General features: G+C 39.4%; 1 protein-coding gene across 11 annotated transcripts in view; it reads right to left on the bottom strand.

Moving 5' to 3' along the window:
• The window catches only part of LMO7 (LIM domain 7), a 134,291-nt gene that overhangs the window by 75,811 nt on the left and 40,185 nt on the right, over nucleotides 1-18,295 (bottom strand). For all 11 annotated transcript variants that reach the window (XM_042805970.1, XM_042805962.1, XM_042805960.1 and 8 more), the window contains exon 3: nucleotides 17,689-17,758. In XM_042805970.1, the coding sequence (XP_042661904.1) occupies nucleotides 17,689-17,758 (70 nt within the window). The remainder of the gene's footprint in view (nucleotides 1-17,688; nucleotides 17,759-18,295) is intronic.

Raw genomic sequence — 18,295 nt, 5'->3', positions numbered from 1 at the left:
TGTAAGGTAATGAACAGAACTGACACCAACACCAAGGCAACATGCCCTGATTGGTCCAACCAGTCGCCAAAACTCAGAGTAAACTCCCAAACCAATGGGTTATGTCAACTGAACTGCAGAAAATGAGCACATTGTGCTGGTAAACAAGGAAGAAGAGTCAGAGATTTAGAGAAATAGGTGCTGCCTACACCCTAAGCAAAATGAAAACAAAGCAGAGGAGGTGCTCATCAGTAGCTGCTCAGCTGCACAACCACCAAATTCTTGGTGCACGGGAGAATTAATTTTGAAGGTGTAGTGGCAATTAAATGTATCAAACATCAGACTCCTCAGAAATAACACTTAAAGCCCCTGAGAACATCATCACTGACATTAGTCAAGACCTTCAGAAATGGGTCAGAGGCAGGGGGAGATAACTCAGTAGGCAGAACACAGCCAGTCACAGCACTCGTGTACAGGATAAAACATGGTTCAAAATCTGCCAGCTCTCCTCCAGTCAGGGCCTGGAACTGACCCCCGGAGTATCAGGAGATGACACTCAAAAGGCTATTTCTCAGGTTTGGATATTGACACAAAAAGGTATCATGTTAACAAATCAGTACTTCTAAATACTGTCCTTGCCAAGTTATTCTTGACCATCCCTAATCATTGTATTAAATCACCAAAGCTACAGGTCTTAAAATAGCTAGCAGCCCTTTTAAATTCTACCAGAATAATGAACCTGAAAAAGAATTTTAAAATAGCACCACAGAAATAAGCAGGGAAAAAAAAAAAAAAAAAAAAAAAAAAAGACAAGCTATCAACCTTGCAGTTAGATTTATCATTAGAAATGTGAACAGGAACATTGTTCAGTGATTAATGCGCTCAAATATAGAAGCCATCACACTATTCCTTTTACCAATATAACTGTACTTTAATAAGACTGATGGTCGTTACCACTTCAGCTTCAAAGGGTATACTGCAATCTGAATCTCATCATACTCCACAAAAATTATTATTTTCAAGCATTCAGAATTCAAAACAAGAGAACTACAATACAGACCTATCTCCTAGTGACCACACATCACCAAAGTGGCGTGCTTGAAAAAAAGGGTTCATGCCTGTGTCCACAACCCCCTTCTGCCACTGAGGTGTTCCCAGTCTCTGTAAACAAGGGCAGGCTGTTTAAATTTAAGAAAGATTCAGGTTAGCAGAGTTGCAAAGAAAGAGGAGTATGATGATGAGAGAAGACAAGGAACCTGTATAATGCTAACTGGAGAACTTGCTTCCATTATACCGATAAAATGGCACATGAGAGGCAATACTGCTGCCGTCTACAAGCACAAGGGAAGCGAAACCAGAAGTGGAGGGAAGAGCTGCCCAGTCCAAAAGAAAAGATCCATAGTCAGGCAGATCAAATATATTTATGCAGAAAACATAAGTTTTCTGACCATTAAAAGAGAAATCTCCTGAACTAACAGGGATAATGGGGACAAAAATCAGCTGGATGATTTAAATACAGAGCTCGATTTCTGTGAGCATCTGAAGTTGGAATTACCATCATAGAATTACAGGTTTTAAATCACAACAAAAATAAAGCCTGAAGTCTTAACCACAAAATTCAGGTGCAATTCATTTCTGGTTTGCTATTACTACTTCTAAGTGTTTTGGTGGGAGGGTGTGGGGAGGTTGGAAGGAGACTGGGGGGACACTGTTTTTTCCTCAGATGGTGTGCGTGATGAAACATCAGAGCATTTCCGATGTGCCCAGCACGACTTCAGTTTCCCACATGCCATGTGGACTTACATTAAACGCACAGCGCAGAAGACTGATTGGGTAGAGTTATTACTGTTCAGCATTTCATTTTTGCCTCAAACTTCAAAGTAAACCACACCCAAAAACTGCAAAGTGGTAATATGGGAGAGACGGAGGCAGCAGTGAGAAGCAGGTCATCCACAAGCAAGCATTTAAATACCACCATTTGGGGGAATGACAAATGACACTACATGCTTTCAGGCATGCACCTGCCTTTCTGGTTCCCATGGGGCATTGCTAGTCACAAAAATCTTCCCTCTGCCTGTTGATAAAGCATACCCCCCCAAACCAAAGTTGAGAAGGAACCAACATGCCATGCCTATATTGAATGTGAGATTATGGTCCATGTCCTCCCTCCGATGTCCAAGCAGAGCAGGGTTGACTTTCTCAATCCTGCAACATCACAGACATGAGGACAGGAAAGAGTTGAGTCTTCCCTGCCCTTTCTTGCCAGACTTCAGTGCTGCTTCTGCTTGTAGGCAAGGGGCAGGGGCTCTGTACCAGAGCTCTGCACCTCCAGAAGGTCAATGGGGTGGGAAAAGCAAGGCTCCTCATTCCCATCGCTATCCTCCAGAGTGCAAAGAAAGAAGAGAGTCACTGTATAGGAAAACTTGAGAATATGGACACCTTCCTTTAAAAAAATAATAATTTTTAAAAATCGCTAAAAAACCCCAAGGTATCATGACTGGTAGTGGTGCTGTGTTTGCACCTGTAATCACCTCCTAATATATGTCACCATGCCAAGAAATTGAGACAAAGGTGAGGCAGCGTGATGGAAAGACAGACAAATATACAGTGCTGGTGAGGTGATGGGGAAGTATATAGGCTCCTCAACACTGAAAAGAACAGGGGAAAAAAGAATACACTTCTAAACCAGAAAAAAATAAATAGTATGAGCAACAGAGAAATGAGGGATAAGACAAAAGTAGAGATGCAAAGAGGATCAAGAAAGAGTTGACCTTAAGTAGGAAAAAAACCTACAAAACCACCTGAGAAGGAACATACAGTGTATAAAATACAAAAAGAATTCTAAAAATATATGAAGTGAAACGTAACTATGAGTAGAGATCTCCACATAAGAATGTATAAATACCACCTTATTTTGACTACTTATGCATAACGCAACATAACAATAAATTTGGCTCGTATATTTGAGCTGCAGTGTAATTAAAAAAATAAATCCATCATTATCATGATTATCTGGGTGGAGCAAGAATATTAAACAAGTGTGTAAAAACATTTGCTTTCTTTAGGGTGCAGTCATGTTGTGTGGTAAGCCTGCCTTCTCCCTAGTTAACTGTTTCTCTGAAGCCCTACACATGCACCGAAACACAGCGAGATCTCATAGGCATACAAGTTATGGCACATCTTTCAATTCGTTTGGCATCTGGGAGAAAAAACAATGTAATTAACATGGAGCTTTTCTGTTTTTTCCTGTCTGTGTCAGCCAACAGATGAAGACAAGCTGTTGTCTCTTACACAAATACCCACCGTTTCAGTTAAAGCCCTTACTTCTACTGCTATTCAAGCTCTGTACTGTTTTTTTTTTTGTTGCTGTTTTTAGTTGTTGTTTTGGGTTTGTTGTTATTTTGGGGGTTTTTTGTTGTCTTTTTTTTGTTTGTTTTTTTGTTTTTCAGAGTATGAAAAGGAAAGAATGGAAACATGATTTCATAACGGCAATCGATACTCCCAGAACCATGAAATAGATTTGCATGAAAGTATTACAGCATCATCCAGACTGTGACTTGGTGCCAGAAGTTGTTTTTGATTTGCAGGTTCCCAAAAAAAAAAAAAAGAAAGAAAACCCACTCAGTACCTACAGTGCCTAGCAACAAAAACTTCTGACATTTTAAGAAGAGAGACTGATGCAGTTTTTTTGGCTACAGAATTCTCAAAAATCATCTGACTAGATCATATTTAACGGGCATGTTTCCTAGTACTACATTTATGAAGACATTTGGAGTCATCTTGTAAGCTTATACTGTTTCTCCTTCAGCTCTGCATTTATGACAAACCCTCATTATTGGCACCAGCAGTCCCTTAAGTAAGGGTCTACTTCCATTACAAAAAGGTATTTTTTTAAAGTAGAAAATGTTTTTCATAGATGCAGCATGATACTGGCCACTAAAGCTGGCTGAAATCAGTTTAACACAGAATTTAGAGTTGCATTTGGCAGCAGCATCACTGCACAGCTACTTGTTGTTTATATTCGGAGGTGGGGTAAGGGAAGAAACCTACAGCCGGAGCTCGTTGAACTAGTCGGGTAACTTGCTCTTCCTCCAAGGTACGTTTCGGTTATTAGCGATGGCTGTGGGTGCCGGGTGGGGGCAGAAGGGGCAAGGAGGAAGAGCAGGGAAGGAGGCTGAACCAACCTTGTGGTCTGACCACAGGCCTGCTAGGCAGGAACTCCCAATTATCACTTTGGCCTTGCACATCAGGATGCTCAGTGCCTGTCACCCACCCATCCCAGCTGTAGGCTGCTCTCCGTATTTCTCTGAAGGCTACTAACGGGTTCAACCTTGAAGTGAAAGGAAGAGGAGGAGTGGGTGGAATAGCTAAACTAATTTTTTCCTCCCTTTTGGGCTGAAAACTAAAAATAATTATTAAAACAGTCATCCTTCAGGCATAATTTGACTTTGCGTGACCTCAAGGCTTTTGCTTGGTAAATTATCCCACCTATAACAGTGCATGGAGCACTGTATTGGTCAAAGATCAGAAACGGTGCTAATTGCTTTGCCACTCCCCTCCATGTGCCCTTTGTTGTTTTTCTACATTGTGTAAAATAATATATTACTGTGATCCTTGACACAATGATTCCCTGCCCCAGTTCTACACATCATTACAGACACCAACTCTTCAATGAATCACTTCCAGCCTTCCTCTCAAAAAGCAGGTGCTCCTGCCTGCCAATGCAGGAATGAAACTTTCTCCATAAACTCTCCCATTACCTTGGTGCTCCCAGTATCGATAACTGTAAATCATAGTCAGGAACAGGAACATTCTTCTTCACCGCTGCAATTCAGAGGTCTCACCAGAGTTCAGCCATTACAGAAGCGACATTATGAAGCAGACTTAGATAAGAAGCATTGTGGTTTTGGATAAAATGGCCCATCCATCCCCCAAGCCCCAACTCCATCTGTGATGACAGCAGCTGGTCATGGACCTCTGGTAAGACCCAAAGTGTGTATTGAAGGATCTGCCCCAGAGTTTGTTCCTCAGCTCTGGGACTGCCCACTGCCATGTGTAATGGCCAGCAGAAGACCTCTCACCTCACTGCCTGCAACATCTTGCAGCACTGAGTTCCACAGTTTCTTTCCAACAGGAGCAATAGGATTAAGGAAAACACACAACAGAAATTAATGTGTGTGTTGGTGTTTTGGTTTGGTTTGGGTTTTTTTGTTTGTTTTTTTTTTTTTTTTTTGTTTTTTTTTTTTTTTTTTTTTTTTTTTTTTTTTTTTTTAAGTAGGGCTTCCAAATTGACTGCTTTCAAGGTACTTGACACAGATAGCAACCAACTGTCCCCAGTGATTCAAAATCGCTCCCAGGCCCATGTCTCTTACCACGCTACAGTGTAACCTTCACTGTGACATTACAGCCATGTATTACAGCAACAAGGTGTACCAAATGAGCCTTTTATTGATAAGAGGCTGAATATCAGGTTGTAAACCACAGGTGTGTTTCTGGATGTCACTGCTACAGAACAAGGCCAGCTGGAAAGGAGAAGGCTACAAGTGCAGCACGTGGGCACCTCAGGGAGACATGTCTTGTTGATTGAGAGGGCTCTGCACTTCACAGCTTCATTTTTGGATGACACAAAAGGAATTTAGTTTGCTCACTTGCAGGCATTCTTACTATAAAGAAAGTATAGGCTCAGAAAGCCAGTATGGAATAACCATACTGGGCTATTTCCATGTTTAGACAAGCCTTAATTTTCACACCAGTTAGTTGTGTTCCAGTCAAAGTCAAGGGAGGGAAAAAAAAAAAAAAAAAAAAAAAAAAAAATCACGTGATGTGCTTTTCACCCTGAACAGTTTCTACAAAACAGACTTTACAAGCAAAGTGTGTAAAATACTCCAAGTACCAAGTCATACCACTACACAGAACTGGAATGACAGTAATCCACTTAAAGTTGAAACTCCCCTGAAGCCTAATGAGTAATAAAAGAAGCAAAGACCTCTTGTTCTTGAAACACTGAAAGTTTTGGCACAGCTTGCTTCCCCCTGCCTTTTTTTTTTTTTTATTTGTATACACAAGTTTTTCCATTTTGCTCACACAGGTTAACAATATGATATAGATGAAATTCAGCCCCTCTGTAACATGCAGGCTTGAAACACAAGTTGCCTCAGATCCTCAATTCATGTAGACCCTGATTTTTACACTATGATTTAGTACTTTTCTTAAAAGAAAATTTGAAGGTTTCCTCTCACTTTGCTTCCTCCAGCGGACAGACATCTTTTGTTTCTCAAGAAAAGTAGCAACCTACTACCTTATTTAACCCTTGATGCCCTATGTGGGCTCATCCCACAGTGTAGAGGAGCTCCCCCTGCACTCCTGGATCAATAAGCAGGTTCAGAGATGATCTGCCTTAGTGCCAGGCTTTGTTGTGTCTCTCCCCATCCTCACACCCCACGGAAAGCAAGCTCAGTCACCGCAGCTGCAGCATCTCAGCATCCTGCATTTGCCAGCATTTGGCACCAGCTTCATATTTACTAGATCTTTTACATACATCACCGGAGGACAGTGATTCAGCACGAGCACATGGGCACGGAGGTGTTCAGACAGGCATTAAAAGACGTCGTATGAGGATTTTGTACCAAACAAAAGAGTGACTAGCATAGCTGTATGGCTCCAGCACTGATACCACAGAAAAAGTTATCACTGCTGCAATTAACGTCTACTTTCTGTGGAAATTGCCATGAATTTTAAGCATTGCACATCAATAAGTATTTGACAAACCACAGAAAAAAGCACTGTAGCGTCCAGCTTATGAAGATTTAACACAGATAAACACCAATTGCCACAAGAAATCTCAAAACCATGCTTCCTTGGCAAAGGCAGGAGAAATCAGATTATAAATGTCACCACTATGATTTAAGGTGTGTACCTTTTCTACATGGTTGACATTTTTTTTCCAGTTAGGAAGGAATGTTTCTTTATAAATACAGAAACAGTCATCAGTTATTTAAGGAAATAAAAATAGCATACAGATGACAGAGTATACCACAGACTACAGCTGACTGAGTTGATAAATTGAAGTTTTTTGCAGTTCATTTGGCAACTGTATTTATGTATTTTGTTAAGTGCTGGCAAGTTGAGGCAAAAAAGGTCATACTTTTTCAGAGTTTTGGTTTAGAGCAGGAGAAGGGCTGAAAAATTTCTACATTAGAAAATTCTTGCTGCCAGTCATATTATTTAACAGTCCATTTACAAGAATTTTTCAATTAAGTAATTAGCATTTTGACATCTCTTCCCAGTGACACACTGAAAGCGTCAGTTTGCAAGACATGATCTCATTAAAGCATCTCCAAAGTACTACTTTTGATTCATGGAGATCAACTAACAGGCACAGCACTGACTGTCCCCTGACTAGAGACCAGGGCAGGTAGTCGAACCACCATTTCTTGGTGTCTGCACCCATATAATTTCTTCCCACTTATGTCTCCTAGATACATTTCACTTCATCATCACCCGCCCAAAACCTGTCAAATTCAATCCAGCATCTGGGTTTCATTCTGCCTGATTGAAGTCTTGAGCAGCTACTAAAAATGTCACAAAGAGTTTGCATCAACCTCCCCTTTCCCCACACCCTACATTTCAAAGTGTTTAGGCAGCAACAGAAAACAATTAAAGGAAATTCAGAGCTAAGGCTGAAATGTACCATATGTTTTCAAGCAGAAGGGCACAAAACATCAGTAAACCACTGTTGAGATTACATACTCCCACTATCAGGTATTGAAAGACTACAGAACAATGTCATCTCTAACTATTAATAACCATACTTCCTTTCTAGCACACAACCCTCTTTTCTTAATTGTCTAACAGAGGTATTTCCATACAAGCCACATTCCTCTTTCCCATAAGACAGTAGAAAGAGTACTAGAAGAGATTTATAGTTCCACATACAATCCTATCAGGTCTTGCATCACTCCTAAAATTTGCTAATTTATAGTTTAGGTTCTCGGAACTCTGGTGAGACTTTTTTTTTTTTTTTTAGTTCACAGTATAATCTATGAGAGAATGGGACTGAGAGTCAAAATTTCACCACTACCCTACTCTGCCTTACTGATTGACCTCAGGACAGCCACTAAAACTTCCTCTGTCCACAGTATCTCCAGGTATAGAACTGAAACCATGGTAAAGAGCTCTTTACGAAGTACTCTGAGATCTAACATTTTTAAAACTTTTTACATAAGAGGTCAGACTTTTCTTAAATTCTTAGGCATAATGATCAGGTTTCTAAAATGTTTCATAAATGTACAAAGACAAAAAAAGTCACAACTTTTTTGTTGTTGTTGTTTAAATCAGGATTTTCATCGCCCAGTTTGTGTGCCCATCATTTTCCCAAATTTAAAGCACCATCTGTTTAGGAGTATGAAGTAATGACAACTGAAATTTCTGAATTTTACAATGGAAACACACGTGCTAATTTCCAATTGCAATTTTTGTAGCACTGACAAAAATCTCACTAAAAATTCATTAAGTAAGAAATTTAACACATTGTTTGATGGCTACATTTGAAATACCATGCTGTGTCACTTCCCACGTGAAAAGATATTTTCTCAGACTAATATAAATTCTTTTATGTCCAGGAAACTTGTTTGAGCACTTCAGCTGGACCACTGATCAAAGAAAAGTTTCCCCTCCCATGTAATTGTACTTGTCAGAACAAAACTAGATACCGAAGGTGTATCCTAGTCACCTGTTTGGTAACAGTCAGTTAGAAGTCTTCACCAGGTTTAAGCATTTTTAAAATCTGAGGTTGTTACTGCATTTAAAACAATGCAGTAAACATACCACTATACATTTTAATGCATATACATTTGCTATTTAATAAAACTATATAATTTGCCAGAGCTGACAGGTTTCACAGTAAGTGTAAGAACAGGCTGAAGTATCTGGAGGGAAAAAAAAAAAAAAAAAGACAATACAGAGAACATGGTGCCTCAAATTGCCTGTTTGTTTTTTAAATATAGTAAAATATGAACACTTAAAGTTATGCTGTGCTACCTAGCAATTACCATTTCTTTACTGAAAAAAAGTCATAGAATCATACAATAGTTTGGGTTGGAAGGGACCTTTGAAGGCCATCTAGTCCAATCCCTCCCTGCCATAAGCAGGGACATCCTCAACTAGATCAGGTCACTCAGAGCCTCATACAACCTGGCTTTGAATGTTTCCAAGGACGGGGTATCTACCACCTCTCTGGGAAACCTGTTCCAGTGTTTCACCACCGCCACTGTAAAAAATTTCTTCCTTATATCTAGTTCAAACCTACCGTCTTTTAGTTTTAAACCATTACCCCTTGTCCTGTCACAACACATTCTACTAAAAAGTTTGTCCCCATCTTTCTTATAAGCCCCCTTGAAGTACAGAAAGGCTGCAATAAGGTCTCCCCAGAACCTTCTCTTCTCCAGGCTGAACACCACCAACTCTCTCATCCTGTCCTCTTAACAGAGGTATCCGTCTCTCTGATCATTTTTGTGGCCCTCCTCTGGGCCCATTCCAACAGGTCCATGTCTTTCCTGTGCTGAGGGCCCCAGAGCTGAACACAGCACTGCAGGTGGGGTTTCACCAGAACAGAGAAGAGGGGCAGAATCACCTCCCTTGACCTGCTGGCCATGGTTCTCTTGATACAGCCCATGATACAGTTGTCTTTCTGGGCTGCAAGTGCACATCACCAGCTCATGTCCACCTTTTCATCCACCAGTAGCCCCAAGTCCTTCTCAGCAGGGCTGCTCTCAATCCCTCCATCCCCCAGCTTGTACTGATACTGGGGGGTGCCCTGACCCATGTGCAGGACCTTGCACTTGGCCTTGATGAACCTCATGAGGTTCACATGGGCCCACTTCTCAAGCTTGTCCCTTAGGCGTGTCAGCCACACCACTCAGCTGGGGCGTGTTTGAAAACTTTCTGAGGGTGCACTTGATCCCACTATCTGTGTCATTGATGAAGATATTAAACAGTACTGATCCCAGATACCACTTGTCACCGACCTCCATCTGGACATTGAGCCATTGACCACTACCCTCTGGATTAAACCATCCAACCAATTCCTCATCCACTGAAGAGTCCACCCATCAAATCTGTATGTCTCCAATTTAGAGAGAAGGATGTTGTGGGACAACGTGTCAAAGGCCTTAAAGAAATCCAGACAGATGACATCCATAGCTCTTCCCTTGTTGCCTGATGCAGTTACTCCATCACAGGCCACTGGGTTAGTCAGGCAAGCCATGCTCCCTGTCTTGAATCACCTTGCTGTCCTCCATGTGCCTTAGCATAGCTTCTAGGAGGATCTGTTTCATGATCTTCCCAGGCACAGAGGTGAGGCTGACAGGTTGGTAGTTCCCAGGGTCCTCCTTCCCACCCTTTTTAAAAGTAGGTGCAAATCCCTACAAATCTCATGCTTCCCATAAGAAAAAAGAAAAACACTTTTGGGAAGTTTTGTTACCTGCAGCATAAAAAGAATATTGAATGAAAACAGGTATATTGCTACTGTAAAGAGGAATCTGACCCCATTTCTGCCATCTTAAGTATTTCTGAGCCTGTATTAAATACATAGGCTGCCTTAAAATGGAGAGCACACATTGGATACAGGGCACGAGTTCTGTCAGACCATATCCACTTTCACTTTCTACCCCTTCCTCTTCAGTTTTAGACATATTTAACTTAAAAGTCACAAGAAACACCAATTGCTATTGTAAAACAAAAATCTCCACTCATGTAAGTAAGGATTATACCAAGTAACTAGAAGTCTCTTAAAATACTTGTCTTTCTGAATTCCCCAACAACTTGCTGAGCATATTCATCCAGAAAACAGGTGATGATGCCTCTTGAACTTTGTTTACATATTCAAATTAATCAACCTCTGAGAAAGAGACATGTACCACCTTGTGCCTTGCCTAATACCAGACTAATCAGCTTCCTAGTGAAAGACAACAAATAGGACTTCTACAACTTCAGTCTTCACAGCAGTGCTGCATACGCACTCACCCTGTACCTCTGAATTTACAGGCCACAGACAAATCAAAATCCCAAGACCCAGGCCAGCCACAAAAGAGGGTGATGGAGGCAGGGCTCGAGGGAGAGCTCACAGCCGCCACGTTAGCTGTGACGTGTTCTGGTCCTCGTCAAAAAGGTGACTTAAACCTTCAGAAGAAAAAGCAACGCTCCACATCACTCAGTATTACTCCCTCATCACTGCAAAAGGACATATCAGACAAGCAAACAGAGCACATCGAATGGTTATCAGCTCAATAGTAAGCTCTCAGTCAAAATTTATGAAGCTATTTCTTATTGAGCGTTTTTGGACCCTGTTAGTTGCTGCACAGCCAGCAAGCCCATCCAGGTTTGAGCCTTTAATTTTTGGTGTTCAGTAGCAAAACAAAGGAAACAACAGTAGCTTTTATGTAACTTAGTTCATGTATTTGTGTATTCGCCCTTCCTTATTTGCCATGAATAGAAAGGAGGAGAAATTCTCTTGTTTTCTCATACCAGACAAGCTACTATTAGTATTACTAATATAGTCCATACTAGTCAAATTCACAGAGCAGCAGTTTAATATTCAAAAATTCAAACTATTTTAAAAAAAAAAATCAGGAAGAAAGAAAACACAGACCAATATAAAGGCTATAGTAAACACAAGGACATGAATAGCAGGAGAAAACAGTCAGGATTTTCAGCATGAAGGAATGAACTTTGGAAGTAGACTTGCTTTTTTTTTTTAAAAAAAAAAAAAAAAGGATTATTTCTTAAATTAAAATAAAACCTCTCATATTAATATTACCATCAGATTTTTAAATTTAATTGGAAAACATAACTAATTGATTCTAAGTAATCTAGAGAAGGAACTTTGTAACCAAGTCCTAATTAAAACATACAACTGAAATAATCTTCACTTTGCAAGCATGGATTTTACCTGAAAAATTACTTTAAAAGTGCCCTATAATAAAGTCAAAATGTCATCTGCGTGCCATTCCCCTGCAACACAAAAAATAAAACCCTGTCAAGAAAACTTTCCCACAGTAAAGGAAATTTTGGCCAGCTCTACTTGATGACAAGAGATAAGAAAATACAAGGACGGTTCCATGGTTTGCAAAGTGCTAGGCACAAAGGCTCAGAAAAAATTTTAATAGCAGCATTTTTATCTCTCTACCCCTGTCTTTATCTCCTCTTTCATTTTGGTATAGTGCGCTCTCATATTTCTCCCCTCTTACCTTTATTATTCCCTACTTTCCCCATGTAAGAGGTACATGCTGATGATCTCTGTAACAAAGGGACTTTCCCACTGTTTGAAGTGGTTGTCTTGGTGCAAGTAGAATTAATGCCTTCTTATACATTAAGTAAGTGAATTATAGAATGTAGTGGTGTTATATTAGACTTCATTGAAGAGAGGGAATGATGTTTGAGTAGCACTTGTCAGAAGGGCATGTTGGGCCTTGGTGAACCAGGACGATAAGTGTTTGAAAAATCCTGTCTGGAAAACTATCAAGATACTCTTCACCATAAAGGAATCAACTCCTCACTAGAACAAAAAAATCCCACTCTACAGTATTTCAGATGCACATGTTCAAACCTGGGACTGCCTAGAAATGTTCAGTTTTATTCTTTAGTGTGAAAAGGAAACAGGAGTCCACCAAAAAACCCTCTGCCGAAGCTGAAAAACTTAATGAAGATGACATATGCTGCTAATATTCATCCAGCATTCACATTGAGAGTCAGAGATAGCAACATCTCTATGTTGAAATGACGGACTAACTTTTTTTTTTTTTTAAAAAAAAAAAAAAAAAAAGAGTATTAATGGAATTCCATTTACAATTCTAAAAACCCAACAGCTTTCTATTCTGCCCTGTGGTTTGACCACGGCCCTCACACCTCTGATATGATGAAACACTTCCCAACCACAGAGCAAAATGTTGCATTTCCATCTTACTCACAGGAGCTGCAAGGAAAAATAGATGGTCTTGAACAACCAAATTGGTATGTTGCAAGGCAAGGTTCCCATTAGCTACCACTCTCCAAAGGAGATATTGACTCTAACTCTGAATTTGCTTCACCACCTGGTCTCAGCTGGAAACTTACTTTATCTAAAAGTTTGCTTTGCTACAGACATTACAGTTATTTATCATGAGCAATGTATTATTCTGACAGATATGTTGAGCTTGCACATACTATACAAAACTTATTCATCTTCCTGCTGTTCTCACGATGTCTTACGACTTCCACCTCAGTTCATGATTCTCTCTGTGTTCAGCCAACTGAGCTAGAAATGTGAGGTTTCTGGGGAACAACGGTGCTGCAGCCAGAGATGCGCCTCAAAACACTCCTCAGAGCTTTGTTGGAAGATATGTTGTCAGATCACAAAGTCCTTCCCCTTGTGTGATTCTATCCAAACCATCTAACATGCTGGGATTCAAGCTGAAAAGCCCATATTTATTAAGAACCAGGTTGTCTTTGGGTTTGCTTTTGCTAAGGATTCATTTTATTTTCACCACCCCCACCTGCCAAGAGCTCTAAGCAAAAATATTTTGCAGGATCTGAACCCAGCAAGATTTATCAGTCTGAGTCATCTTCTTTAAATCCCATTTCTGTTTCACATAAGTATGGATGAGAAAAAGTGGATTTTTAAGGCAGGCTGGACTTTCACAACCATGTGTAATGAAACCCCAGCTTCCACAATCCTCTGACCTTTCAGTTACCCTTACCATGTTCCCCAGAAATTCCAGAGGGCTTCAGGAACTCCTACTCTGTGCCAGTTTGCTTGCCTGCTGTGCACTACTAAGGAAAATATATGCGTTACTCTTTACACAAACTGTGTATTTCAGACAAACAGTTGGAAAGATAAACAGAAATTAAATTTTCATTTTCCAGAAACTGTTTTTGTGCAAAGATTTTAAACAAATGGTATTTTTTTTAAAAAAAAAGCCACAACTAAAGCAAACAAACCAAACAACTATCTCTCCTTCCCCTTCAGGAAACCTACGGAGATGTCACCATCTCCAAAACCTGCCGTGTGCAGCAAGCGGCATCTTTTTGCAGCTATCACTGGAGTTGGTCCTTTGCACCCTGCAGACAGCACACTGCATTGCTCAGGAAACCACCTCAAGAGCTGCATGGATGCTTCTTTGGTCACCCATCTTTGACCATCACTTCCCTGAGACTGCTCTGGTACTTGCCTTACCCCCAATAAGGCAGTTCAGTTTTCCATAAATGAATAAACACGGCTAAGACAATGGCTAGATCTCACTCAAACCGTAAGAGGTACATGCCTCCAAAGAGAAACAGAGCAGCAGGGCTGCAGCAGCAAGCTTCTAGGTGGAGATCAAGTTATGACTGGGTCCAACTCTCCTTCCCAAAGAGTTTTAATAAACTCTTTCATGCAAGCTGCAGCCCAGCCTTCCTATGCCATGCCAAACTAGGGATAAGTTTTTTTTAATTTTTTTAAAGTTTGGCTGGTACCAATTGAGCATTTTTTGTTAACTGAACGCCAAGTTTCTCTTCAGTATTTTATCATCAAAACACATATATTTATTTATCCGTTCCACCATGATTATACCTGAACCACTGCAATCCACACCCAAAACTGCTAGGCAGCAGTATAGTCAAAGTAAAGGTGAAAGCTAAGGCTTATTTTCATTTGTCTAAAATGGGTTTGGAATTTAGGCAATCCCACTAATATAATGCCCCTGTTAGATTTTATAATAATTAAGGTGTCATAAAAGTAAATATGACTTAAATTAATAATACTTCATAAAAAAAAACCTCTTCACCCTAACTCAATACATACAAGCATAGCACACAGTATTCCATATAAAACAGAACATTTCATTATTCATATAAGCTTTCACTTTGCATATTACTCAAGAAATTTGTTTTCCAAAATAACCATGAATTCAAAGAAACAATATAATGAAACCCTTCTGGAGATTCAACCGAAGATGCCTGTTGAGCACTGTAATTCTGTACTGCTGAAAAAAACCTGCCAAGTATTTGAAGTCAACACAAAGGTTAAAAACCACACTTATATGGAACTCAAATATGTAAACTCCCTATAGAACAAAACCAAACCTGAAGAAATTCCTGAAGGGGGAAAAAAAAAAAAAAGGGGGGGGGGTGAGGGGGAGGGGAAAGAAACAAGATGTCTTTTACAGCATCTGTTTTCCTCTGATAATCAGAATGCCACAAAACTTAAGAATATGAGTTTTCTGTTTCCTTTTAATCAAGGAAGCCAGGAAAGAAATGGATGCTAGTTGCCCAATGATGAATGCATAAAATGTTTTAGAAATGGACTTGAGGACATGAGTCTAGAGGAGCATGGAGAGGAGCTGTAGAAAGAGCATGATCAAAAGATCTTCAGATTACAGGATTTGCAAGACTGGAATTCAAGTTGCAGAATCTGTTTATCTTTTCGGAAAAAAAAAGCGCCATCTCGAAGTTAAAATCTCCATATGGTTCAAAAAAAAAAAAAAAAACCAACAACAAAAGAACCCCCCAACAAAACAAAAACAAACAAACAAAAAACAACAGAAAAAAATCCCACTACCAACAGTAATTTCTAAATCTCATAAAGGCTTGGTAGGGAGCTATTAATGCAAGACTGAAAGACACTGAAAACAGCAGAAGCAGGAACCACAGAAGTTTATATACGAAGTCACACAAAACACTATCTAGAAGCAGATTTGTGGGAGAAGCAACTTACAAACAATGAAAATATTTCCACAACATGGCAAGAAAGCCTACCCCCTAATTCCTTAGCAATCTGTTTCCATCTCTAAATCCTATGGTTCATCAGCCACCGTATCCCAAGCCTTGTCAGGTACCAATGCTTGCTTTTCTATAAATTCAAAACCCCATCATTTTTAGTTTAAGTTTTACATGCCAGGATGACATCTGAGATCTTCAAAGCTGGTACATTGAGCACATTCCTCTCAAGTCTGGGAAAATATATCTCCCCTCCCACCACTGCCATCATAATCATTATCCTCTGAAACCCTCCCATTATGACCCTCAATCACAATCTTTTGAAACTGAAGTATTTATGTAAAACCTTTTCCACAGGGTAACACAAAACATCAGCTCTCTCAGTGACTATCTTCCAGTGGTATTTTAACAATACCACTAGATGATCTTGGTTTACAAGAATCTTCTACCTTTCTTCTCCTTTTCTTTATTTTTGAAGACTTGTAGGAACTAGAAATAACTTGAAGGAACAATAATACACTACAAGTAAGATATAAACTACACATCTAATGAATAGTCCAAATGTTTGTATCTGGAAACAAACAAAAAATATGCATGTAAAAACGAGAGTTCTTACAGTTAAGATTCAAGACAACACTTAAGTCACCACAAAAATTAAATCTAGCCTATGGTTTTCTGGTTTGGATCAAATAGCTGCTTCAGAGGCCATTTAGGCAATCAAATCGCTGATAGAATAATTGTATTGTCCTTCTCAGAATGATTTTGGTTTAATTTGAATTCTTTTTCTGGATGCCTCACGCAAAAAGAATGTGCAGCACTCGTTACTTTTCTGGGACAAAGGCAACTAATAGTTTTTACATACATTTGATGTGGAAATGCCCATTCTCAGCTTGTGCAATAATATATGGCAAGTTAACCCAAACTTATGACCTCTGGCCAAGTTAACTACACTTCCTCTCTAACAAGATACACAGCTGACCAGCAAAAGTAGACATTTTGTTGGCTCATCCCATTAAAACTTATCAATACAAGCATCTAGAGATGTTTTGCATTCTACTCATATTAAGAATTCAGGTAGCTTTCCCTAGTGTTGACATTGTATGTTTAGCATAAAGTGGGATCTTCCACTTCTTGCAGGAATCGTGCATGTGTCCCTGTTCACCTTGGGTCTTTTAAGATGAGATCAATAGTTCTGGTGACAGGACTAAGTGGCCTAGATACCCTAGTGACATGAATAGCCACCAAGGCTTTCATAGGAAAAAATTATGAAGAAAAAATTACTTGAATTCATTTACACCCACGAAAAGGGTTTCTGATGCTAAATGGCTACAAAATTTATCCTACAGCCTCTGACCAGCAAATTTGCCAGACAGCATATAGGAAATCTTTTAAATTTCCTGTGAAAATGACTACACGTGTCTCCCCCCTTTCCCCCCTACAACGTGATTTACAGCCAAAACATTGGCAAATCCCTCAGCTGAAGCCTTAAGAGAGATCTTTGTATCATCAGAGCTATATCAATGCAACCTAAACTTTGCTGTGGATGGGAAGGAGTGGATTCTAAAAATACTCCAGTTACACAGAACACTTCCCAGTCCGCCCATTCCCTAATAAAGGGACATCTGAAATGGTCTGTGAATATAAAATAGGATGGTGGCCTTTAAATAAAGAGAAGTAATGGCATACAGGTTTATTCACAGGAGTCATCAGTGCTTGATACATCTGAAGATGATGAAGCTTCATGCAGTGACAAGCTGATTAAAGTTACAGATCCAAATCACAGAATAGGTAACCTTTGCAGTCTAACACCATGTATAAATGGTATAGTTTTAAACAAAAATGGAAACAGAGCTAAATTTTGAAAACTTACTAGGTTTTTGTAGCAAGACCACATAGGAACAATAGGCAAGAGAGCATTAATTAAAAACATACAGAACGTGGTGTCAATACCCCAGATATTAATTTGATGTCATTACTTACCAAGCCAGCTATTGGAGTTGGCAGACGATTGATCTTCTTAACAACGCCAGGTTTGATCTTGTTAATCAAACTGAAAGGAAGTCATATAATTTTCTGTTACATAATCAACTTTATTTAAGCATGAGCATCAATGCTTATTTAAGAAACACTTTGCATGCAGTTAACTTATATGACTTGAACCAAGTAAATCTGAACCTGTTAACGCCCCCTAAATTTTTTTTTTAATTCAGTTTTCCAAGAAGTGACAAGCAACAACAGACTGTAGAAGCAAAAATGGGACAAGTCACACACACCAAAAATTTCTGAGAATGGCAAAGTGAGAAAGAAGAAAAGAAAATGCCTGTGTAGGCATAGACAGAAATGAATCTGTGTTTCTACTACATGGATGGTGATGCTAATCAGACTCAAATTTCCCATTTAAAGATTTTTTTCACATAAAAGTTCTGATGCAGAACATGCAAAAAAATATATCAGAATATTAATTTTCAGAGTTCAGTATGAAAGCACTGATATTCTTGTAAGTGTTAGAAATCAACTCAGTTTTTGTAATGCTATCAAGCCCAGTATGATGCGTGCAACAATCATTTTTGGCACATATTCTACATGC

The sequence above is a fragment of the Tyto alba genome, unplaced genomic scaffold, assembly GCF_018691265.1.
Source record: "Tyto alba isolate M040663 unplaced genomic scaffold, T.alba_DEE_v4.0 Super-Scaffold_45, whole genome shotgun sequence".
Taxonomy (NCBI): Eukaryota; Metazoa; Chordata; class Aves; order Strigiformes; family Tytonidae; genus Tyto; species Tyto alba.
The sequence above is the reverse complement of the archived record's forward strand: the minus strand, read 5'-3'. Positions and strand labels throughout refer to the sequence as shown.